The sequence below is a fragment of the Diadema antillarum genome, unplaced genomic scaffold (genome assembly GCF_040938485.1).
Source record: "Diadema antillarum isolate AM-2024a unplaced genomic scaffold, OU_Dant_1.0 seq00000094_RagTag, whole genome shotgun sequence".
In the NCBI taxonomy this organism is placed as follows: Eukaryota; Metazoa; Echinodermata; class Echinoidea; order Diadematoida; family Diadematidae; genus Diadema; species Diadema antillarum.
In genome coordinates, this window is record NW_027271183.1 from 1,300,179 (window position 1) to 1,327,029 (window position 26,851).

Consider the following 26,851-nt stretch of genomic DNA (forward strand, 5'->3'; position numbering starts at 1 on the left):
CACCCCCCCCCCCCCAACATGAGGGAGATTTTGCATTTTCAGACCTGATATTCAGACATCTGGTGCACCCTATTGGTGAAATATTAGATTTTTGTTTCCATCAAAAAAAGGAACAAAAAGATATATAATCATGGAAGTGCGCGCGGTTATAGGGTTGCCTGCTCCCACATGAGGGAAATTTTCGTATTTTCGGACTTGAAATTCACAGAGCTGTTGCACCCATTTGGTGAAATATCCGATATTTGTTTTCTATTTGAAAACGTTAGGAAAAATATATTCAGGAAAGCGTCCGGGAGGAAGAAGTGTGAGAGGAGAATACTCCTTCCCATACGATGGAAATTTTGGGATTTTCCAATTTGAAATTTAGAGATTTAGCGCACTCTTTTGGTGAAATATCTGAGATTTGTTTTTGTCCTTTAAGTATAGAAAATATATATTTATGGAAATATGTGGGGGAGGTTTATGAGGTCATGCACCTCCCACAAAATGGAGATTTTTTTTTCAGGTTACGGGTTTTATGGTGCGCTCTGTTGATGAAATACTAGATTTTTGCTTCTATTACAAAGTGTAAGTAGAATAAAGACTAGTATATTCAAGGCAATGAGCTAGTAGAGGATGGGGGGGGGGGATCACTTTCCACTGGAGGGAGTTTTGCATTTCGATGATTGTCATTAAACGGCCTAATGCACCCTTGGTGTTATATTGAGAAAATTGTCCATCCTCAAAGAGGAGATAATAATAGTCTCAATATCCCCATCCCCCACCAACACGAGGGAGCTTTTACACTTGAATAGAAATGAAAATAATTATGTCATTTACATACATTTGATGGAATATTTGGGAATTGTTAATCAAAGAGGTATTTAATTAATATTGGGGGAAGTGAGCGGTTGAAAAGTTAGGGCAAAACGGGTATAGGTTGGGGAGGGGGGATGCATCCAACCCAACCTATACCCGTTTTGTGCACATTTTAAGGGAAAGATTCCACTGGACCTTCTGAGTTGTTGAATCTCGAACATTATGTTGAATTTCTTTGTCTCTTGAAACAGGCTAAAAACAGCAACTTTTGATAAACAAACGGCGGCCATTTTGGGCAACATTTGGTTTTCGCGAAGAACTCACGTGGTTTTATTTGTACTTACAATGTACGTGCTTCATGATCTCTGAATAAGTATTTCGTTGGGTTCCTTATGTCTCAAAATATATATTTATACATTTAAGTGCATATCGCCGTCACTTAGTTGCAGGGTTATGAGAAAAACAGGAAATGGCAGCCATTTTGGACACCATTTTTGAAAGTGCTCGGGTGCTTTATTTGTGTTTCAAAATCTCCGAATAAGTGTTATATTTGATTCCCTATGACTCAAAACGTACATTTCGACATTCCAGGTGTGTACAGTTGAAATCTACTGGCAAAATTATGAAAAAAAAAATCAAGAAATGGCGGCCATTTTGGACGCCATCTTGGATTACGGTACTTGTGTGCTTCAACAACTCTTAATATGTATCTTAGTGAGTTCTTTATGCTTCAAAACATATATTTAGACATTTAGATTTTGTATTTGGGTTCTCTGGTTGAAAAGTTATAAGAATTTCTGAAAATGGCGGCCATTTTGGACGCCATCTTTGATTGCGGAAAACGCTCAAAGAGGATTTATGAGGACTTTTAGTATGTTATTCTAGACATTTTTCTGGACTTATCCTGAAAAAATCAGCTTGTTACCAAAAATGTCCACGTTAAAACTAATACTCTTGGACTAAAATATGTTTGTTGTTAATAAACTCGACTTAACTCAAATTATCAATAATACAACAGCATCTCAGGTCACATAAAATGCACTCTCAACCAGGTGAAGACGAGTCCCAAGAATACTCGGGCAGGTGTCTATGGGAAATACGTGTTAAAGCAAAATCAGTCCGTCCTCAATGGGTTAACAAATAATCACTCACACATTCTACCAGTAACTTAACTAAGTCTGAGGGCTTACCCGTTGCCCCATACCACCATTGTCTCCATGTTCACCTGGCATTCCCTGCATAAATCAAAGCAAAAGAGTCACATGGCATATGTTATAAATAAGTCTTCCACGATCACTCATTCAGGGATCATTTTCGTACAAGGATGAATTAGCTCAAATTTTCTGAAAATTTGTGGAATTCCACAATGAATATTTTGAGAAAAGATTTTTTTGGGGGGTCATTTTTATCATATATTACTATCTTTTGTACTGAAGTTTATCTAAATGACACAATATGGTATTCAGCATATAGGCCTATGGTTTGCAAGCAGAAGAACTTAGTGATCAAATCATCAAGTAATGAAGTCAGAACATACCAGTAGTTCTTATCAGGCATGACAATTTTATGTCTGAGATTTATATTTAAATTTCTATTTCAATACAATATTTCTCAATGTCCAAAGAATAACAAAACATTTGTAACACTGCATAAAATACGAATTATGACATTTCATCAGAAAGAAACAAAAACATAATTATAATCTTCATGTAGCTTGACAAAGGTGACGAGTCCCGCACCTGTTGTCCCTGAACTCCAATGGGACCAGCCCTCCCTTTAAAGCCTCGTGACCCAGGGGGGCCAGGCGCTCCTGGCATTCCTTTCCATCCATTAAATCCCTGCAGTATCACATAAAATGTAATGAATACATCATCACAGACAATGCCGCAAATTCAAATAATCATCCTCGAACAGGATTAAGGTATCATGGAAATCATTGCCAACCAGACAAATTGAAGATTCCTGGTTGGTAATAAACAGAATATCTAAAAATTTCAGGACCATGGAGTCAAACAGCATCAAAGTCAAATTGGTCCTCTGACAGTTACGTATGAAAGACAATCAGTAAAAATAAACAGAACTCTAGCTGGTATGCAATGAATCAATGTTGGAGAATATATTTGACCAAAAAAAAGTGGAGAAGTGAGGGACTTTATCACATGTGGTGCAGAACAGTTTCATTAGTTTTCCCTCTTTAAAATTTGTTCTGATTTTTTTCTTATATTTGTATGTTATGATACAAAAGTTGATTAAATGCAGACTTGACTGATATACCTCTGTTTCCCCTCTCTCTCTTTCTGTATCTCTCACTCTTATTTTTTCCTTATATAAATACTATTATGCTAGACGCAGCAACAATAGATAAGATGTCTTATTACAGTCACTGTCACAAACATATTCTTTGAAGTGAATTTCTGTCATTGATCTGTCATATTATCTAAGTACCCTTATCTTTACAATCTCTTTATAGTATATTTAGGATTACTTACATTTGAACCTCCTTTCCCAAGATTCCCCTTTTCTCCAGGCTTTCCAGGTGGACCCTAAATGTGTTTTGAAATAGATGACATCCATAAATGTGCCCTGAATAAAGAAAGAACCTCTATAGCCTTGCTTCAAGGGTATTGAAGGACTGAATCAATTCTTTTAGGGTGCATTTATCTAAACATTTTCTGAGGCAGAATCACGATTCTAAATGCGTTTGAGGCATTCTTGGGCAAAAGATAAATGCAACCACATTTTCAAATGCGTTTAGAAATGCTGATTTGAAATGCCATTTAAAGGGTGATTTAATATGCGATTGAGATCACGATCGCCTTTCTGTAAGTAAACGCAATGCCATTTGAAACGTGTTCCTCCAAGCTGCCAAAGTCAACTTCCAGTATAGTGTACATGCCATTGGTAACGAAGAAGTGTGCACCTCAGTTGACCTCTACCTCACAGGTTCAACGGTGCAAAGAAGCTCCACAGTGACAACATTTGAATCATCATATGATGTTTAGATAAATGCGGCATCCTGAGAATCATGTTTCAAACCATGCTTGTAAACGCCATGTGAAACACATTTTGAAACGTGATTCTTTCTCTCCAGTGAGATAAATGCAGCCTTAGAACCGAAGTCTGATTCTTTCATGTCTCTATCATTACATGTTGTCTGCACGAAAAGTGCAATCATTTCCATAGAAGTTCTTCTGACTTTTGAAAACTTATACACCACATAGTGCATTCTTCAATCAGGTAACAGGTAACAATCATGTAACCTATATCTTGACATAATGTTAGTAGCTGTTTTTTTATGGCAGGATATGTTTTGTATCTTTACAGCAGTATTGTTGAAAATGAAAATGAATAAATGAAACATGAAAATTGGTGTAAAGTGTGAAAGACAAGACATATCATGATTGTTAAATAGGCCACAATCAAAGTAAGAGATAGGCTTAAAGGCTTCCATAGATATGAAATGAGCAGAGTAGGTAAGCAAATGCAAAGTAGGATTTTGTTGCATTAGGCTGCAAGCAAAGTGAAAGTTTAATGGACATGACTCTTAAAACTGACGCTTTTGGTGTGCCATTGCCCCCTAAAAACTGGCCTTCCTTGTCTGAAAATGATAAATCAAAAGAAAGAAATGCTGTTATTTTACTTGCAAATACATTCAAGCAAAGAAATGTAAACAGCTATTAAATGCAGAAAGCTGAATTAATCTGCCCTACAAAAAGATGGTGAAAGTTACATGATATGGACATGTTGTGGTTCCAATCTGTTTATCTATGTTTTGTTGTGCTGCTGTTACAATGTATGCATTGACAATACACCAAATATACAAGTTTAGCACAATTCTACCATGTGTTAGTTTTCTGAAAGCAGACGATACAACAAATGATACATAGATAAATCCATGATATTGATTTTACCATCTCACAGATCCAACAGTTTCATTGGTTACACTCACTTTAGAATGTTTAAAACCATTTTCTGCTTCACCAAATGCTGTAAATCTGCAGTAGTCTTCACAAGTTTTTAAATTATAGTGCATATTTTTTTCACATATATCACTCATTCAAATTTCCATATGATTAAAATGCATATATATGAAAAAAAAAAAACATACAAGACGTTGCAGTATAATTAGGACCCTATTACTACTTAATATTGAAATTAAGACTTGAGACAACAAAATGATAATCACATTTATTAAAATCAAAGGACAAAACCATGCAGAATAAACAAGTAGTGCAAGGCATGATCTTATCACAGGATTCATGCAAGGCATGCTCTTATCACAGGATTCACAAACTGTCATGATGATAAATGTTTGAACATTTTCTCCATAATCTAATTTAATAGCATAGATAGGCCTATGAAGTCGAATTATACAGTTGAATAAATAAAGTCATACATTTCCTTCCTATACAACCAGTTTAGCTCCAACCAATAGCCATTAAGTCCTGTCTTCATTTTTATCAAATCTTATTACAAATCACATTTTCCTCTCAGAAATAAGACAACTCATCCTGAGATTGTTAAACCTCTTTATGAATAAACCAAATGTACGCGTACTGATGATATCATCAAATTTCTTGATTCAATATTCATTATTGTACACAAAGTATATCCATACATCTTTCTGTGAGATTAAATAAAAAATTGATACAGTTATAACAGCTTAAAACTTTCACTTTCTTTATAATCTGGTGTTGTATCTCTAAATACTTATAGAGTCAGTTTAGCCATTAGCATAATGGCAATTAATACTATATCATCATGAAGAATTCTGAGCAAGGTCATTTGCATAGGTCTTCTATGGCATGTGGTGGTCAGTTTGGTGGTCAAGTCACTCTTAACCTGTTGAGGACGAATCCTGAGTATACTCGGGCAAGGGTCTATGGGAAATGCGTGTTGTATCAAAATCAGCCCATCCTCAATGGGTTAATTGGTCAGTTACTCTTGTAATTTGAAAATAATAAATGTATTAATACTGATAGTAGAAATGAAATAAAGATAATTAAACACATGCATGTATCTTATTTTTCTGGTTGTCTATTAAATGCCATCAAAATCATTTCTAAATGTGAGATATTCATGTCAGGTTAAGCAGAAATTAATGCTTTGATAATAAGAGTTAAATGTCAAAGAAAACAAACACATCTGCACTGGTGAAATGGTTTATTATTGTAAATTGTGTTACTATAATGTCTGAGAATTAGTATTTCTGACATAGCTAACATGCAGGTGTTCAGCCAAGATTTCCCTTTTCAAAGGTTCAATATCAAAGAGTATTTCTGTCTATTGACTATCTATTTACAATGATATCTAAGGACATATCTATGGAGAGAACAAAGACAATTTAACTTGACAGGAGTTGGATTTAGATTTGTTCTTCATATGAATGTTCCTTTCCCATTTTTCCAACTTCTCCATTAAAGTGCATTGCTTTTTGCATCAAATGCTCAATGTTTGCTTTTCTTTAAAAAAGAAAGAAAGAATGAATGAAGTATATACTGGTTAGCATGAGGTATGGGAAAAGCAGTTGAAAATATCAGTGAACTAGATTTGCCTTCAAGAAGAATTTGACAAAACAAATCAAATTGCATGGTTCAACACTTTATCTGAACGCATACAATGTAATTGATTGAGAGAATGACTTTCTGAAAATCATTTCATGTCCACAGTACTCTTCTGCACTTCCTGTCAGTGTGGACTGACAATGTGCTGTTATACATAAAATCATTTCAATCTTCTTAAGTGCTCCAGCAACAAAGCCCACACACAAAGCAATTGATTGACCACTGTACTGGAAAACAGAACGAGTATAGTATCTTAATATCTGCAAGTTGACCAAAAGACATGACAGACTTCTGAAATGATGACAGACTTTCTTAGATATTAGACCCTGTTTGAAGTGCGAGGCTCGGCCGCGGCCAAGCCCACCTTCATTTCAGTGTAAACGCGCAAAAGGCCAAATGCGGGGCCAAATTTGGCTGCACATCTGGCCATGCTCTGGAGGTGGTCTTGGTCGCGGCTCGGCCGTGGCCGAGCCCGGCCTTTTCTCAGTGTAAACGCAAACTGGGCCAAATGTGTGGCCAATTTTAGTCTGGCTTCCAAACCCTCTGCCCGTACTATTTCGTTATTCAGGATATTAACCCCCTCAATGTCAAAAACTAGTATAGTTTAAGGTGGTTTTGTCCTGCAAAGGATTTCTCCTTCGGCAAAGGCCTTTGCCCGAACGGCGACTTCGTCGCCATGGAATCCAGTTGGCAAAGGGCCTGAAAACCAGATTATACCAAATTGCGTTTGTTTACAAGCAGAGCGCCACTACGACAAAATATTAAAAGGTTTGAATTAAAAGCGCGGGCGAGCCCAGCAGTGTAAATGGACAAAACTGCGGGGCTTGGCCCCGCAATTGAGGCTGGGCTCTGCCCAGCCCCGCACTGTAAACGGGGTCTAAGAGATTGCTTTGTCTATAAAATATGGTGTAGGCCTACATATCTGTATCCTGTTAAAACCACACAACGAAATAAAGAAAATAGATGCAATGTATCTCTTGGGTTTACAATGCATGCCAGTAATCAGTATCAATTTCAGAAATAAACATATACATAAATATTTCACATATGGGTGTATATGTGTGCAATGTGTGTCTGTTTGTTGAGGATAAGTGTGTACATGCATCTGTGACTATCATCAAAATATCCCAACACAGTTGCAGACATTGAAGCCATAGCAGGGACATCTCGCTTAAAAGTTAAAATTTATCTCTTCAAAAACTGAAAGTTTGTAACTGTAACCTTTTGGTCATAAAATACTGAAATTGGATATAGGTCCTACACAACACATACATGGTTCCAGCATGTGATGGAATAAGTTGTCTGTTTCTTGTTTCAATTTCAGAGTAAATTTATATGAATGTTTCAAAATTCAAAACCCTTCACTTTTATGAGGCGTGTAACTCATGTATTTTGAGTTGAAGTATCACATTGAATTACCAAATCTACTTCATATTATGGTTTCAAAAGATTTGTTATTGTGCTTTTGTGTGTGGGTGTCTGTGTGTGTGTGTGTGGGGGGGGGGGGGGTCATCGGGGTAGTGCTTGATAAAGGGGGTAGTACTCTTCTTAACCTTTTACTATAAAAAGATCAACAGTGCCTGCATTAAGTTCCCCACCCCCTTCCACAGCCCTGTCATGACTGACAACATGCATCTTAACTTCAGAACCAAACTGTACCTGTGGATTTTATAATTTCTGTGGCAAGTCAGCAACAAAATGTAATGTTTCACAAATTCTATAAATGTATCCAAGAAAAGAGTTTGGTGACTTTGCCTCTTTCTAGGCCAAGCAATCAATGGTCTGTGACTTTATCAGTCATCATTTGGCAGTGGAGGGTCACATATAATAATCAGCTTGTATTCATGCACGTACATGTAGTGCTCGACGTGTACCAGAGTTTCATCCTTGATGCGTGACCATTAGCACAATGGATCATACTTGACATATATGCCTACAAACTTAGTGCCTTCTTATAATATAAAGTGCTGAAGTCTGTCAAAAAGGATGTTCAAATCGCTGAATTACAGTCAATATATAAAAATATAATAGTCACCATTCATGAAGGACTTAAGCTTGCACTGGTGAGCGTTGCCCTACTTTGGCAAAAGGAAGCAAGTGACATACCGTCTGAATATGAGTTATCGATGCTTTCATAATTCACATAATGAGCTCTTCTTCCTGGCCAAATTTCATGCAGAAACACTCATCCTATTGACATCATGATAGTCCACTGACGTCAGTGTAAATGACAGACACATTTTGCTCTTTTACGAGAAATGTCACTTTTGTCACTTGCTTCCTTTTGCCAAAGTAGGGCAGAATTATTACGGTCTGCTCTTTGTGTGCCATATTTCATGCACATCTGACTCAGTTGACGGCTTGCCAACTCACACATTTTGCTCAAACGCACAACCACACACAAACCAATTAATAAATTGCAATATGCTATAGTACATTGATATCATCACATTTAAAGCTATGTCATGAAATTGACATCACAGCAAGATTGCTCATTTCTTCTACAAATTGCTATGTGGCTTTAGAAAAAAGTATTTTCTGAAAGTGCTCGTACCTTTGCAATCAAAATAATGTGACACACAGGGTGCTCACATTGTGGCACTCAAAGAGTTAAAAAAAGCAAACTAATCACTCTTGTTGGCAAATGAGTATATGAATATAAGAATGACCCAAGTCCATGGAAGACCATTTCGAGTAAACTCAAAAAAACTTCATATCTTTTTTATTTGTCGAATAATATTCTATTTAACTGTGATGGGAAGGCAACATTGTATATACAAATGAGAACATATATTATCATGACAATTAACATTTACATTAATTGTGGAGAGGCCATTTTGTTTGGTGGACTTGGGTCGTTCTTTGATTCATATGGACTTGGGTCGTTCTTTGATTCATACACATGATATTCTGCTATAGAGATGAGAGAAGGATGAGAGAGGGCGCTATTATATGAATGTAAGAATGACCCAAGTCCTTCATTTTTACATTCATATACGATTTAACTTATTAATTTCAGGCACTTCCGGGGGTAATTAGGATTTATCATTTATACACAAGATGAGTCCATGCATAAGCTACAATTTCCCATGTCAAACTGAATTTGGCCAAAAATTGGACTTGGGTCGTTCTTATATTCATATACTCAAATATTAAGATGTTAAATATCATGCTAGCAAATCTATTTATCCCATGTTAAGATTACAGAAAACTTAGGGTTAGCATTAGACCCACTACTCACATCAAATTGGACAAATTTTCCCCTGAGAATGTGGAATAATTGCAATTTAGTCTCTCAGGGGACACATACAATGTAATTCCAATCGCACACTTACAGTTCATTTAGAACCCCAAACAAACTTGTTTCGAACTACATTTCAGTGTTAAGACCACCTATCAATATTGTTCAGAATCGCTCCAAATAATCTCATTTGAATCAGATGACTATGCATATAATCGTGTACGTAAGAAGAATGATTTAAATGCAGTTTTCTTTCAGCATCGATTAATAAACCAGTTCTTGTTACATTTTCAACTGGAAGAAAGATTTCTATTACCTATTTCAAATCAGAATTGTTGATACACTTGGACCAGTCCTAGAAACTGTATGTATATTCACACTGGAATAAAATTACATGAGGCCCAAAGTCATGGCCACCCATCAACATCATATTCTTTAAATAGACTATGATTAGCACTTTCAGCATTTGGACAGGTCTGATAGTCTCTCTCAACAAAATCAATGCATTTCTTTAAAAGAATGGACTGATGAGATGTGAGAATTTTGAATGGTATAATTGTCTTGGAAACTGATGCTTCAGAAAAAAAGTAAATGATGCCCTACTTATTGCATCAAAGTTTTTAAAAACACAGGATACTTTTATCTCAACAACCCAATGCTCATGAAAATTTGCTATTGCTTAATGGTCTCTTCCTCCTTTGGTCACCGCATTATAGCCCCTGATCAAATTTTATTATCTATTTCAATGCTTGGTATCTTGCAAACAATCTGGAGTATTTACCTACAGAAATATTACCTTCCAAAGAAATATGAGACAGTGACCACAAGTTTCAATGCCTCCATTCTACTCCTTACACAAGTTTCAGTATCATTTAATGTTTTTTTTTTCATGTAGTCTAATTCATCAAAATGTGAACATTTTAAGATCTGTATAATAATCTGTGATTACATTATCCCACAGTAATTTCATTATTGTTAAGATCTCATGACAGCATATCTTACAAACAGCTCTTAATAGTTTTGCATACAAATGACTTAAAGTGTGACACTTCTTTAAATTCTTTGGACTGTTTTATTTTTTTCTCTCATCTTGAAATAAATACAGGAATACGATCTTAAGCATGGCAAGGAGAAAGCTCTTCTTTTGTAGAAAAAAAAAGAGAACATTTCCTCTGTCAAACTCATGAGAAACACTTTTCATTCTTTTGCAATGTTGTAGAAGCACAATAATCTTTATTTATTTCGGCAAAGTCAAGGAGAAAGCTGTTCCTTTAATGCTACCCTGCCAACAATAGGATCTTTCTTTGTGGCAAACGACCATGGAATATCAATCCAGCAGCACTTAAATCAAATGACACTCCTCTTTCGATGGGATTGTTATTTAACTTCCTGACTGATTTCAATATTACTCACATTTTCTCTGAGGAGGCTATTTGTTCCACTGCCTTTGATATAAAAACAGTTTCTTTTCTTGTTCATGTTTTTTTTTCACAACTACCTTTGATTCTGTTAACTTGTTTGCACATAGGAACATGCCCATGCAATAAATTATGCATTTTCTACAAGCTGCGTATTACTCATTATTCATGTTATATTCACTGCAAAAAATCACTGGTCCAATTTCACCACACTTTCTAATGATCTGTTTATTTCTTTTCATCTACTACTTTTTTATGTTCTGACTCAAGTTTCTTTCCTGGCTCTTTTGAGAAATTATCTAAGACACCAGGGGAACGACTTGACGGTTTAATTAATTCTGTCTTTTCTCAATCAAGGAGCAAAAATACTTGGAAGCATTAAACCAGTGAATTCATACTCTGCCACTTTACTCATACAAATATTTTGAGTTCAAATCTATTTCACTTTAACTTTCAGAAAGGTTCTAGTCCGTGTTGCACATCCACACATGATCGTTCATTTATCAAGTGGATCTCCACAGAAAATTCATTTCACCTGCTATTAATTCGTCTTCTGACAAAAGACAAGTTTCCAATATGTTCGACAAGTGTTTCTACACGTTCTTGACAAGAAAGTAGTATTTGATTATGGATCTAGATTTTCATAATATCAGAATTAGAGCAAAACAATTCTCATCATCTCAGAATTGTGTCTTAATTCTTTGTTTTTCACTTCTGGTAAAATGGCAGAGTCTGTGTAAGGGCTATAGGTGAGCAAGCTTTCTTTTACTTCAAGAATTCATTTCTACACGTTATCTTCTGGGTGATAAAAAAAAAATATGTTGAGTATGAGGAGAGCCCTCAGCATTAGCGTTTGAATGGTATGAATGCATAAGATGTTAAAGCATCTAAAAACAGCACTCAGCTATGTTAAATTTAAATGCACCAGGAATCAAGTTCTGTCGATTAGGAGGTTGGTACATGACAACTACATTAAAATGTACTATGCCAGACACTAAAAATCTGCAAATGAGTGTGGTATTAGAGCAAAATCAACACCAAACCAAGCTGGGACTGTTTGGCATGATTCATTTGGTTTGTCTGATCGTTTAGCTGTTCTTTCTTTTGTTTGGGTTGTGGTTGGAGGTATCCCCTAGATATTAGTACTAGTGCAAAGAAAAAAAAGTTTTGGTGGGCTAATTAGAGACAAAATATGATGTGAGAGAACCAATTAAAGATGGTTTAGCTCCAGAAGGTAGCAAGAAATGAGATTTCATCAAATACAAGAGAGTTGCTCACATCTAGTCCTTTTTCACCTTTAGGGCCCCTTTCTCCTCTCTTGCCTCGAATGCCCTAGAAAAGAACAGAAAAAATCATCTTACTGAGTCCTGGTCGAGACTTCTGGGCTCATTACCTCCTGATTTATCACTTTATATTCACGATGCATCAATGACCTAGTGAATTTTTGATAAACTGTCATCATCATCATCACAATCACACAGAAAACCCAAACAATATTCAAAATGTTATCCCACTTCTTTGACTACAGTAATAATGTTCATATTGTTAAGAACATGAAAATGACGAACATAAATTTACCAACCATTTATTTCATTTGCCCTATTTGTCTATATCCAGCCTATTAAATATGGTCTTGCTTCATTTTTTCCTGTTGTTTACTGATCAAGTTTTGGTAATCTAAAGTGGGTCTGCAGCATCCCAAAATGCATATGAGCAGTGGCGGATCCAGGGGGGGGGGGGGGGGGGGGGGCGCAACTGGCGCACGCCCCCCCCTTTATTTTTCGTTAAAAACAAAAGAAAAAAAAATGGAAATGAAACCCGGAAGTGGCACCATATTAGTCACGCCCCCCCCCCCCCCCCCCCCCCTTTACAGAATTCCTGGATCCGCCCCTGTATGAGGATACATTTTGATTTCTGAGCATAATTCAGAACTGGTAACAGGTGTTAGCTCACTCTTAAGTCCACCAAGTATACGTGTAGGATTCAGTGCTGGATGACAAGGCAATATTACAACCTCATAGATACTTATTCATGTGGCTAAACTTTGTTACTTTGGCTCATCAATTTCACTAAACATCACTTCCTCATCTTGTATAGATGACCAAATGTCTTTCTTTTTTGCCATGACTAAAAGAGAATTACTGTTGCATACATTGTTGAGGTAATTTCAGATATCAGATTTAACTGTCTGTGTGAACAAAGAGAATATATCAGCTACTTGTACTTTATCTATTGTAGTAGGTCTGAATTTGTGGCCATTAGGTAATGTAAACAAAGCATCTTGTGTCAAGCAACAGACAAATATGTTGTGAAGTCAGGGTGTTAGTGGATGTAAAGATTAACCAATTATCTCTGGAAATCTGGTGGGATCTGTACAAAGTTTACACAGACTTCAGAATTTCATAGAATATGGGCTAACTCCTGAAAAAAATCAAAATAACAATAGCAATCTCATAAACATATCTTCAAAGTAAAGTAGACATGAAGAGCTTAACTACAAAACAGGTAAAACGCCATTTCGCATTTGAAGGTCAGTCCATCATTAGATGGAGTAAAATAAAACCTCTATGAAGATACCTCACTTCTTGCATAACAAGGAATATTCTTGAAGTTATGATTAAAAGTATCTCACATTTTCTTATTTTCAGGTTTAATTGCAAATGTCTAAACTTTACATAGACTGAGTAAGCTTGTTCCACAATTAAACTCTTGATATATGTATCTGATTTCATATTAATAACAGTATAGCCTATATTGAATTTCTAACTAAGAACAAATTTCCAGTTACCAGGAGTGTTGGGAAATGAAAAAAAAACACCTTGAGGACTTCCTCATTTGTGATTCACATTTTTTGATACACATTGTGATTGCTTTTTAGTCAAATTCAGGATTTAATATCAAATCTCCCATCTTCATCTTTAAATCTTTGTTAAGAGTGGCAGCAATGGGCTAATCCCACATATGGAAGATAAAGTAAACAAAATCACAATTATCACCTTCCATCCAATAATGACCTACTATCAGAACTGTCTTTCCCATTTGCTTCTGCCACAGCAACAGACACTCCTGCTACATGCATTGGCCCACATTCTTTTTCTTATTTAAAAGACCCCCCCCCCCTCCAAAAAAAAAAAGAAGAAGAAGAAAAAAGAAGAAGAAGAAAAAAAGAAGAAGGAGAAGAAGAAGAAGAAGAAGAAGAAGAAGAAGAAGAAGAAGAAGAAGGAGAAGAAGAAGTAGCTGCCAGGTCACTCAACCCTGCTGTGAGACCTTGGCAGGCTAGCAGCAAGAACGTATTACTTGAAGACACCATAACCCCATCCTCAATTAAAAAGCTTCTGCCATAGGAACATCGTTACAAGGGGGAAACCACTGAGAGGATCATTGCTCCCCTGAATCCCCCTGCCCCTCCACCACCCCTCTCCCCTTTCTTCACCTGTAGCCTCTAAGTTTCTAATTCACAAAAATTCTCTGGCCATGGACGTAGCATTCCATATCCCACAGTGACTCGATGTGGTACTATCTGACTCTCGAGATGTGATACATGACCGTGAAGAGTAAGAAATTGAGTTAGCTCTCCTTGCATCTCTGGTCTTGTTTCATTTTCTGTTTAGTTTCAGGTGTCAGAACTCCCATGCTGATGAGTCATTCATATAATTCCTCCAAGCTCAAACCTCCAAAGTCTTTGAATAATGAGAACAAAAACTGTACAAAAATTGCAATGAACTTTCTGAACTAATGTAAACTTTCATTTCCTTGCTTTCACTGATTTTTCAACTTTGTGCTTATTACATTCAGGTGCTCACTTTACCCCATAAAGCATTTAATTTTTGTGTCATTACAAAATAAATTACACGATCAAAACTAAATACTTCAGAAGTACTTTCATGAGCACTTGGAAAATCATCAGTAATTGTATATTCTCATGCACAGCATGGAAAGGACATTTCAAACCAACTGTTGACTAGCATCTACCTATACATGTTTTGAGACATTACACTTATAAAGACTATCCGTTTATCAAAACAATTACCACCATTACCTATATCATTGCCATAATTCTTGAGAACAAGATGAGAAATATCATATAATGAAAAACAAAACAAAGATAACATTAAAACTCTACTGTTTGTGGTTTAATTTCAGATCTCTCTTCATTTTGGTTCTACATTTCTTACTGCATAGACAGAAAAATAAACATACTAATTGTGCAACTGCTATCACAGGCGCCGTCTCATTTACAAACACTCGAAGCGATTTGATGTGACAAGTCTCAAAGGCTTTTTTTCTCACAACCTATTTAATGTCAATAATACTAACGGGAGGCAATCAATTTACATACTGTGAAAGCAAAACAGTGCTTAATGACAATCTAAATGCACGACTTCCTTCCTTTACAACCCACTTTTACAAACAATCCAGCAACCAGTTTTGATGGCTTCATTTACTCATATCAGCTGACACTTGGTTAAATGACTTACCGCAAAGTGAAACCACAAACTAAGCTTTTCTTTTCCAACCATTTGTTTGTCTGCGTGTATTTTTGTACCTGCCCATTGCATTTTTTTTAACCATCCGTTGGCTCAGTTTCACAGCCCAGAATTGAAGGTTCAATCCCCTCAAGCAGCTAGAGATGTAAATTTGGAAACATTGAATGCCGCAGAGTCTCACATCTTAATGATATCTGGTTTCCATGGCATGCTCTACAGCTATCATATATCATCACCTGCTGGCTTGATTTTATGATTATATTCACATACAAGCTGTATTTTTTTTAATGCTTTTTTTTAATGATTACTATGATTGGTGGTCTAAACTACTTGCTGTTTATCTTTACGTGACCCTGTGCCTACGTAGAGCTGATCCACTGAGAAATGTTGAGGGAAAAAATGCAGGGTATCTCATTTTCATTTATATCAATTTGACCCATTATGCTTCTCGTTCTACTCCCCCACCTCTGCCAAAGAATTGGCTCAGTTACTCTTTTTCCAAAGATGAGAAGAAAGTTTGTTCAAAACATTTCTTGCAGTCCATGCTGATCTGATGCCTATTTTGCTGTATGTTTCATGTCAGTCTCTATATACCAAATTTAAACAATTTCCCTTCTATTGAGAGCATTTTCAATGGTTGCAAACAGAGACATGCAAAGTTCAACAAACTTTCTCTCTTAGTTATGATATTTGGCAAAGGATATGTCTATACTCCTCTCACAAATTCTGAAAATGTATTTGCATTGTGTTTATCACTTACTCTCTAAAAAAATCGAGTGAAAATATTCACTCCTAAAAGAGTGAATACAAAAAAGAATGAATTTAGAGTGAAATTGGAGTGAATTTTGAGTGAAAATGTTCATATTTACTCATTTTGGAGTGACCTCAGGGATCACTCGAAGATTTTGGAGTGATCCCTGAGGTCACTCTAAAACGAGTGAAAATGAACATTTTCGTTCAAAATTCACTCCAAATTCACTTTTTTTTTGTATTCACTCTTTTAGGAGTGAATATTTTCACTCAATTTTTTTTAGAGAGTATGTCTCCATTTGTTAGACCCAACATGTTCTTCATCGAGCACATAATGATGCTCTATTTTTCTCTCTGTGAAAGATATATGCAATCAAATCAGTCATTTGGAATGGATTCATCGATTTTGAATAGGTAGGCACATTGTTTCATACATTATTAATACATAAGGTGCCTACATGGATACAATCAATCAATCAATGCATGAACTCATTCTACACAACACACGCTAAATTGCTATTTACCAATGACTGATCATCTTAAACAATCCAGCACACATTTGATAACAGAGGATATTTACTTGTACAGCCTTCTAGATGATTGAACTTGTGTTAGAAGGACACTAAGTGTGATTGATGTAAGAAAAGAAGAAAAGCAAGATAGACTAAAAAAAAAATACTCACTTGGGCTCCCTTTGGGCCAGGTGGTCCTGGTTCCCCTTCTGGTCCTGGTTTGCCGGGTGGGCCTGGATCTCCTGGTGGGCCTGGTTCTCCAGGTCTGCCAATCTCATACTCCTGGGAAGTCAGGATATCAAACATTAATTAGCAAAATGACATATATCGAGCCAACTTTGAGCCAAATTTCCACATGGGTTCATACGTTTTACAACAGTGAAAAAAAAAGAGTAATTGTAATCCCCTACATGCCCCCATACTGTTACATTTTTGTTAGTCCATACAACATATATTCATCTTTAAGTCTAGAAATGGAATAAAACACAGTGTTCAATAGAATTTAAGGGCTGTTATTGTCTTTCCTAATCAATATTAGGCCACTCAGTTGAATGACAAAACAAATTTTCAATGAACATTCATTATTTGACCTTCATATATTAGTACATAGATGTCAGTCCAGTGTTACATAGGGCCTATGTTTGCCCCCCCCCCCCCCAAAAAAAAAAAAAAAAATTATTTTTGCATAAATTCTAATTGTTAATAATGGGGAAAAGTTATCTCTCATTCAAGTGATCTAAAAGATCATATCTTATTGGGGGTTGATGCTCACTGGAAACAGAAAATAATCTGACATCCCTGAAATGTACCCTTTTACTGTGGAAATACCCACAGAACATTGAAGCTGATATGATAATTTAGTTGAAGAATGATAGAAGAAAATCATTGAAATAAAAATAAATCAGCTCAGCAAATTTGAAAAAAAAAGCCTTTGATTTGGACAAAAAAAAATCCACATAGGTTCATTGGCATTATAGGAAGGAGAAAAAGAGTAATCTCCTACATATGGACATAGTCAGGCGGTAACTATATTTTCTATATCACAATGCACTGCCGACATTAGAATTACACAATAATGTATGGCTAAATAAATGATTTGTAGTGTCAAAATGGGATGTCACTAAGGAAAGGTTACAAATAAAACAGTACAGTATTCCACCTGCAAGGAGTAGATGGGGATTCAAACTGCAGGGCATAGAAGGGGATTTCCCTACACTGTATCTGTGTGTGGACATGAGTTCACTGACCTACATCAGCTTTTCATCTATGTCTTAGATACTTGGACTGATGTTTCACTCCTAGAAAATGTTTCTGGTACAGTATAAAGGCAGATCAAATTTGTTCATACCCCACCAGGTACTCCTTTGGGTCCCGCCGGCCCCGTTGGTCCTGGACTTCCATCTCTGCCTGGCTCACCTGGCGGACCAGGCAGCCCTCTTAGGATCTGTAGTCAACAGGTGTCATGAGGAAGAAAAAATTAACCCATTGAGGACGAGTCCCGAGTAAACTCGGGCAGGTGTCTATGGGAAATGCGTGTTGTAGCAAAATCAGCCCGCCCTCAATGGGTTAATACTCTCCAGGCAAACTTTACAACTCTAACATGGTACAGTGAATACAACTCTATATCTTCATTAAGAGGAGATACTGGTTTAAATTATGCAAGGTGCGTACTTCACTGGACGAGATGATTTACAAGTAAGGCAGATTTGATGAAAAAATAGGAAACTTGACAACTTTGCTAGAATAAAAACTTTGATATTTCAATAGTCTCCTCTTTGAATTTAAAACTGGGAATGTTTTGAAATGACTATCATGACTACCAAACATTTATGTTGACAAGTAACAAATAAACTCCCATAAGACAACAGGTGTCACAAGGAAGAGCAAATTGATACTATCCAAGCAAATTTTAAAGAACTTCATCATGGTACAGTGAATACAACTCTACTATCTTCATTAACCCGTTGAGGACGGGCTGATTTTGCTAAAACACACATTTCCCATAGACACCTGCCCGAGTACACTCGGGACTAGTCTACAACAGGTTAAGAGGAGATAGGTTCTACTGGATTAAAATTATGCAAAGTGTGTACTTCACTGGATGAAATGACTTACAAATAATGTGGTTTGGCTAAAAAAATAGAATACAACTTTGCTAAGCTAAAAACTGTGATATTTCACTAATCTCCTATTTGAATTTGAAGTGTGGGAATGTGCTGAAATTGGATTTGCTGCTTTCATAAAACATGTGACTTGTAAGTGTGGCATTTCAAATTATCCAATGTATAAAGATTCTTAAATCAATATACATATTTGACTGCATGTAGATATCAAAGCCAATTTTCTCAAAACTGTATTAAAGTGGTAAAGTGGTAAAGTTTTGTGCCACAATTTGCAGGAAGTCTTTGGAAATGAAGTGAGATAATATCTAGAAAACAAAGAATCAGGAGAATGTCACAAACTCTTCATCAGAAATTTAGCTTTCATGACTATCAGATATTTATGTTGATAATTAACAAATAAAATCCAATATTGTTTTAATCTATGTTTCAATTATGTGTGTTATTAATACATATATAATATGCAAGTAAAGTCTTGTATGTTTTGAAACATGATATATAAAATGACATTTGCTTCACATTGTTTTTATGTGATGAAATCAGCATTATCACTATTTTACTCACAGGATACTGAGACCTCAGCTGCTCTAGGAGAAATGCTACGACCTCCTTGTCATCATTCATCAGGAGGTAATCAATCAGTCCCTGTGGTAGTCCCGGGATTCCCGCTTCAATAATTGTCATCCGGCTCTTCAAAAAGTGGTGGAAAATGACAAAGGAGAAATGGCAAATAGCAATTATCACCACATACTGAAGAAGCAGAAATTTTCGCATGCATTCTAATTTAGTGAATTTCGCAAGAGCCAAAATTTGTGGAATTAAAATGCATGCGAAAGTTCTTGTCTACACCAATGCATTGAATGCCGGTGGCAATTCACGAAAATTCAACCTCTCGCAATGGTGTCCTAGTTTGTAATTCATGAAATATCAAATTATACGGATATAGAACTTACTGTAACAACATGATAAGTGCAAACAGAATTTAGTTGTTGAAGTTGACTACCACATATTACATGGGTACAAAGAGGTATACACGTAGCTTTTATCTTTACTGGCTTTTTTTTTTTCTCTCTCCCTCTTATTCTTGGGGAGGGGTGGGATGGGGATGTAGGAGAGTAATGAAGAAGTTGCCTCTAATATTGGGTACACATTACTTTCACACAGGTGTATAATCTCAACAGGATATTCTATGCATGGGACTGATAGGTTCTTGTGATGATGGATTCCTACATTGAAAGGAAGAGCCTTGCTCAGCAGGCTATCTACACAGTGCAATAACACAAACTCCTCCTGGGGGTTGTGACTGCGGACTTGTATTGCTGGACACCATCATTTTGTGCACAGCAGAACATTCACATAATAGGCTATATGATGCAAATCACATGCATTCTCAAAGAAATTATAACTAGACCAGCAACAATGTGAAATCTTCACTGCTGTACAACTTAAGTATAGTGGAGAAGACACATCATGAAAAAGGATAACAATATTGCTTCTTCCATCATATACACACTTATTTTGATATGCCCAAATTTATATAATCCAATTTTTGTGACACAAGATGCACAACTCTCACCAATGCCCAGAAAATATTCTGTGAAAGGTCTTGACAATTAGTGGTTTCTAGCTTCCAAGAAGATTGTGTTCCTACACAAAGAAGAGTTCAGGGAAAAGAGTAGGAAGGGAGAAGCTATCATCGATTTATTTCAGGCAGGGAGGCCGTCTGAACAGCCGGTCCTAGGTATGGGTCACATTGTGATACCTGATCTCTCCACCTCTCTCTCTCTTACTCTCTCCATCTCTCTTCATCTCCCTCCTTTTCTTTCCTAATTTCCTCGTCTTTCTCTTTCTCCAGAATTCCCTGCACAAGATTGTGGAAAGTTCGAGGCAAGATGCCATTATTGGCAACATGCTGTTTGGGAGGACCCTGAACTCGCTGACACAATTACAGATGAGGTGGACGGGACTCTAGCGCAGCAGGGATAAAGCATTCATTGGGAACGAGCCTTTGAATCTGGAATCTTCTTTTCTACTTGTTTTTCACCCTTCTTTTCACTCAATTTGAATTGGTTTTTCACCCTTCTTTTCACTCAATTTGAATTGGTTTATTGTTTCTGCGTGGTAAATGAACTTAGATCAATATACTGAATATTCAAATTGCACATAGAGAAATAATAAACATTGCTACAATGGTTTATCTGTGCATAGTATTTGTGTATGCATGTGCGAGTGAGTGTGGATGAGGGAATTATCAACTACCTGCTATCACCAATAGTCAGTGGACCAATATATATGTATATCAAAATCCACACTAAATAAAGTATGAATTCTTCTATTTTGTTAGAGAAGTTTTGATTTATAATACAGTCCAAACCCAAGGGAATGAATTCAAAAAGCCTTATTAAGATATAAAACCAAATGATTATGATGCCATAAAAAAACCTGTAAGATATTTTGTGACAAAACAGGGTTCATCACAAGATTGCTCAAAAACACCCAGAAACAAAAAGACAGAGGCAACTAGAACAATTCACAATACTCAAACATTGAACACAATGTTGTCTATAAAGGCTTTCCTTTATCACTAAACTCTTTTGGATGAAAAAAAATCAAAAACTCACTTTCTGTGACTAACTATTACTACTGTCAGTTTCAATTTCCCTTTCAGAGAAGGAGAACCATTTCTGAGGAAGAATTCTTCAAAACACTATTTATATCTCAAATCTTCAAGAGAATTTATGTTGAAGAAAATTGATAATTCAGTTACATCTGATCAGTGGTTTTCCACAAAGAAGATTTACATGTTCAATCATTCTACATATCAGGCCTTTGTACTCTCACTTTTCTTTTCTTTTTTCTTAAACAAACATATCCTCCCAGGAATCAGTAAGATTCCAATGTATACCAACAGATGAATGGCCTTCAAGAAAATGAACAATTATGTTGTTTTTGTGACCTATTCTATTCAAAGTTCACTTTTGGAAAATTCAACTCATGACATGATCCATCTATTCTACAAGTGCATGTGCCCTCAATTACTGAACTTCAAGCAAAGTAAAACAAATTGTAATCCAGTCTGCAGTTTTCTGGCGATGTTTCAGGTTACATTTGATACTGTGCAATAGAAACACAAGTAAAAAATCTAGTAACAGCAATGTTCAAAGATAATACAAGTGATTCACAAGGTCTTAAGACTAGAAACATTTAGTATTGTGGCCCAAAAGTCACTGTAGTTCTACATTAGTGTTTAGACTTTACCTCATTGAGCGCTATGCCATCAAGAGGTATATAATTACCTTAAGGTAGCAGATCATGGATGCAAGTTATTTATACCACTGGCAAAGTTTCACTACAGTCATTAATGGTCACTGAGTCTGAGGCCCCATGTTTTCATGGTTATTTATTACAAATTCACTCAGAAACTTTTCTCTCCCCTCCCCCTTCCACCCCCATCCCCCCCCCCTAACAAATCTATTGGGGATAGACATGTGAAGCTAGGATCTATTAACTTTTCTGTGTTTCTTTCTGTGTATCCTGTAACAATGTTTATAGTCTTTCCATACAAACTGTTGTATAATATATATGTTAATTCCTCATCCTTTCTCTTTATGATCTAGATTTACCCAATGTTTCTATTCCTGCTTCACCTCCCCCCCCCCCCCCATCCACTAGTACCTCCTTCCTTGCAAATGAGAATCAGGATTGTCAAAACTTTCCTTCTTCCATTTCACACATTCTTTCTACTTTCCTTTCTTTATGTCTTCATTAAGATGATTTTGCAAGAGCTTCTCTTGTTGAGACGGTCTCTCCTTTTGTTTGGTTTTTGTTTTGTTTTTCTGTCCGTCCAGCTTGCTGAAAGTTACCTAAAATCATGGTCTCGATAGATTCTACATTAGAGTGAAATAGATGAGATTCAATCCTAGATACTCCATAACATTCTTTTGTGGCATGGTGGACTTTTTTCCTTGTGCCAAAACTCTAAGTAATACATTGCAAGTGAAAACACACCCCCCCCCAAAAAAAAAAAAAAAAAATTTAAGTCTCATCCCATTCACACAAGCACACAATAAAAGAAAGAATACTGATTGCTGAATAAAAGTTGATTCAATTGTGTACTGAGTCTGCGGTGGGTTCCCCCCTTAAATTCCATTGCTACATTAGGATGTCAGCACTGCATGTACAGACAGCGATTGTACAATGCGTATCAGCTGGAGCGTTCCCTGCGTCTCCATAACTACCCTTGACTTTTGACCAACTAACTGTCGGTATGTCACTTGGCATAATCTGATTGGCTGTGCATCCCATTCTAGAATCTTCCTTTTTACTCCACATGACAAGACTACAACTTGAGGCTAACAGTCTGGTGAGACCCACAGTAAAGAGTATGTTTGGTTTTTAGTTTTTTTTCATAGGTCATTGGCTTCTTTAAACAGAGGATGGAGGCTAAATAATCCAGCTTTCTGTTTCCTTTTTTATTTCAGCTAACACATTTTTCGGGTACTGTAAAAACAAAATATAATACACAATGATTCCACTTTTTGGTTGTGAATTTCATGCTCTTCAGAACTAGTGAACAAAGAGCAAAGTGCATCCACTTAAATATATCAGAATATTCAAAGATATACTCTCATCCATCAAATCATTCCTAAGTTCCTGGAAATTTGTAGGGCTATACTGTATGAAATGTTAAATCCACGAAGGCTTGCACTTTTACAGTATTCCAAAGTTGATAGAGTAAGTATCACATTCAGCTTTATAGCTGGGTTTTACAGCTTGGCAACAATGAGTAGTTTAGTCCTTTAACTTTATGATTTGGATTCACCAATACTTCTCCCCCATTTCAGATATTCCCCCTATCTCTCTCTCTCTCTCTCTCTCTCTTAGTCAACTAGTACCTCTTTTATTGCACACAACAATCATGTTCATATAAACTTTTTTTCTCTCATTTCTCTTCTCTTTACTTTCCTTTTCTTGACTTTGTCTTCTTCAACAAGATTTCGCTGGAAATTCTTTTCAACAAAGGATATCTTATCTGTTTGTTTTTACTCTGTCTAACTTGCAAAAATAAAGTAACCTAAAATCTTGGACTTCATGGATTCTGCATTCAAGTGAAATAAATGGAATTTAATCTCATTCACTCTAGAACATTCTTTTGTGGCAGTCTTCTTTTCCTTGTGCTAAAACTCTAGGTAAGGCATTTGCTGGTGGAAACAACAAATCTCTAACTCCTACTCACTCACCCCATCTCCACCAGCAAATCCCATCCCTCCTCCCGACAAAAAAGATACTTCTGCTATGTATATATACAGCTGATTAAATGATGTACTGATCCTGTGGGTTTTTTTAAATCCTTTTCCAGTGCTACATTAACATGTCAGCAGAGTGGAAGGAGACACTGATGTCATCATGCAAATCAGCTGGAGCATTCCCCACCTTTTCATAACTATTGGCCTTTGACCAACTAACTGTCGGTATGTCATTTGGAATAATCTGATTGGCTGTACATCCCATTCTAGAATCTTCCTTTTTTCTTCATATGACAAGACTACAACTTGAAGGAGATAGTCAGGTGATACCAGCAGTAAAGAGTAGTTGTAGTAGTTGCTGTTTTTTCACACCTCACTGGCTTCTTTTAATATGCCTCATCATTGCTGCATGATCACTTTCTTCTTCTCCCGATGTTTCATTAACACATCAAAGTTACAGTGTGAATGTGCCTTCTTGGCATATCTAACAATAACCTCCAAAATATATGAGTTAAATATTAACAGGTCAATTCCTCAATCTATACAGTGGGCTCCCGTTATAATGAAATCCTCGGGACTGGCAGTTTTCTTTAAAAATATCAAAATTTCATTATACCTGAACAAATAAACAATAAAAAACATAGGGAGGATAATGTTGCGGCCTGAACTTTTATTTCGTTGTAACCCAAACTTCGTTATAACTATGTTCATTATACCGGGAGTGCACTGTATCCTCATCAACACATTAGTGCATTGTGCAATTTTTCCTCAAACTTCCATTGAGTATGGTATTCATCCTCCTGCATAATGTTGCGGAATATGTATGATTTCGGAACTTTCCCTGTCAATGCTATTAAAACAAGGCTCCCTGTTAGAGAAATAAATCTTTGAAAAAGAAAATGAAAGGACAAACAAATGTAAATGTGACAGAAAAAGAATAGGTACTTACCGGGGACATTGTGGTTTCATAGGATACAGGTGTTGTGAAAAGAATCCTGTCATCTTTCTTTGTGGTAACATCCCTTCCGATCCCATCAACTGTGGTAAAATCTTTGTCTACTGGTGCAAGTGTATAGTCCTTTGGCGTGAAGTATGGTTTTGTGGTTGATGAGAAAAATGGAGTCATCATGGTAACCACAAGAGGTACCACAGGTGTTGTCCCTAGTGATGGTTTTGTGTCTGGCTCTGGCAGTGTAATATCAGGTTCCGGTGGTTTAACAGTCCCAATGGGCGGTTCTGGTTCCTTGCTTGGGGATGGCATTGGTTCTTGGGGCTTAAGAGTCACTTGTGGTTGCGGCGTTTCCAGCGTTGGTATGGTAATACGTTTCTCTGGTGTGGGCTCCACTTTTGTGGTTACCTGTGGCACAGAAGGTTCAAGTGTTCTTACAACAGGTGCTGGTGTTGTTGTTTCTACTTCTGGCAGCTTTGCTCCTGTTGTTGGCATCTGCAAATCGACAGTTGAAAATAATTGATACAGGGAGAAATCGTGAAGGTTAATAGCTGTCACAAAGGAATTTAGGAGGCTAAACTTCTGCAAGGCAACATTTCTCAGCACAAACTGGTCCCTAAAGGGACGATAAGTGGACTCAAGAGCAGTATCATGTTTTTAAAAGGCAGGACTAAAACAACGGACAAGTTGAAGAAAATGAGAAGAAAAACAATTCTTGAAAACTGACTTTTGCCAGGTGTTCAAATCTTACAGAAAATCTTCAAGAAATACTTTTTTTTTGGCCAAAATTCAAATACTTTACCTCTAGATCCTAACGGTAAACAAGAGTTAAATAAATCACATCAGAATCTTGGCACAGCTTCTACCCAACACTTAATTGAACAATAAGTGCCATTTATTGGACAGAATAGGCCTATGGCCAGTCCTCCAATTACACTGGCTTTTATAAGCTTGCTAATCTGAATCACCAATGACTACCGACACTCGAAACTAATCATTAGGTATTAACTACTAGCTCGCTCCAATGCATTAATTCCCTCCTTACCTAATTGGCTCCCTCTTTGACACCGAACCTACCCCTTGTTTTCTTTGTCCTGTATACCCAGCCCTTCCAAATGATGCATGCTTTGTTGATATGTGTCTCTGCTCACACTTTATGTTTACCATTGTTCCTCTGACGAATATCCTGCCAGGATTGAAAGCTACAGGCATCTTATGACTCAATTTCATTCCACTAGACTAGAAGAGTTTGTTCGCAAAACCAATAAGTCCATTTTTGAAGATTTTGAAGTACAGTCTCTGTCATAAAACACAAAATAATACCTTTTAAATGATATATTGGTCACTACATATAAAGGTACATTTTTGAAGTTATGGTCAAAAGAAGCAAAGATTTTCTTATTATTCTCTTTATTTTTCTTGACCTTTAATCGCAAATATCTCCATTTGGCAAATATGGACTTATCAGTTTTTGCGAACAAACTCTTCACTTGCTACTATTATGAGCAAATTTCAGCAGGAAAAGGATATCTCATCTCTTTAAAATATCATAGTCTGCATGTTGCAACATGGGTCGGTATTTTGATATGCCAAAATACAAGTTAGAGATTTTTTTTTTGGGGGGGGGGCTGGCAGAGCTTTAAGGGTCCTGTTTACCTTTGGGAACAATGATTTGAAATGTGTTCAAGATATCATATTTGATGCATATGTGTGGGTCAGTTGTATCACAAAAAAATCCTACCATATAAAATTTTTGCAATAAAGCA

General features: G+C 36.5%; 1 protein-coding gene across 1 annotated transcript in view; it reads right to left on the minus strand.

Moving 5' to 3' along the window:
• The window catches only part of LOC139726650 (uncharacterized), a 53,604-nt gene extending 34,090 nt beyond the window's left edge, over window positions 1-19,514 (minus strand). Inside the window, exons 1-6 of the mRNA XM_071637639.1 lie at window positions 19,455-19,514; window positions 18,119-18,214; window positions 16,942-17,052; window positions 3,288-3,341; window positions 2,538-2,636; window positions 1,989-2,033 (exon numbers count right to left, since the gene is read on the minus strand). Coding sequence (XP_071493740.1) covers window positions 1,989-2,033; window positions 2,538-2,636; window positions 3,288-3,341; window positions 16,942-17,052; window positions 18,119-18,214; window positions 19,455-19,514 — 465 coding nt within the window. The remainder of the gene's footprint in view (window positions 1-1,988; window positions 2,034-2,537; window positions 2,637-3,287; window positions 3,342-16,941; window positions 17,053-18,118; window positions 18,215-19,454) is intronic.
• Between the last annotated feature and the right edge of the window lie 7,337 nt (window positions 19,515-26,851).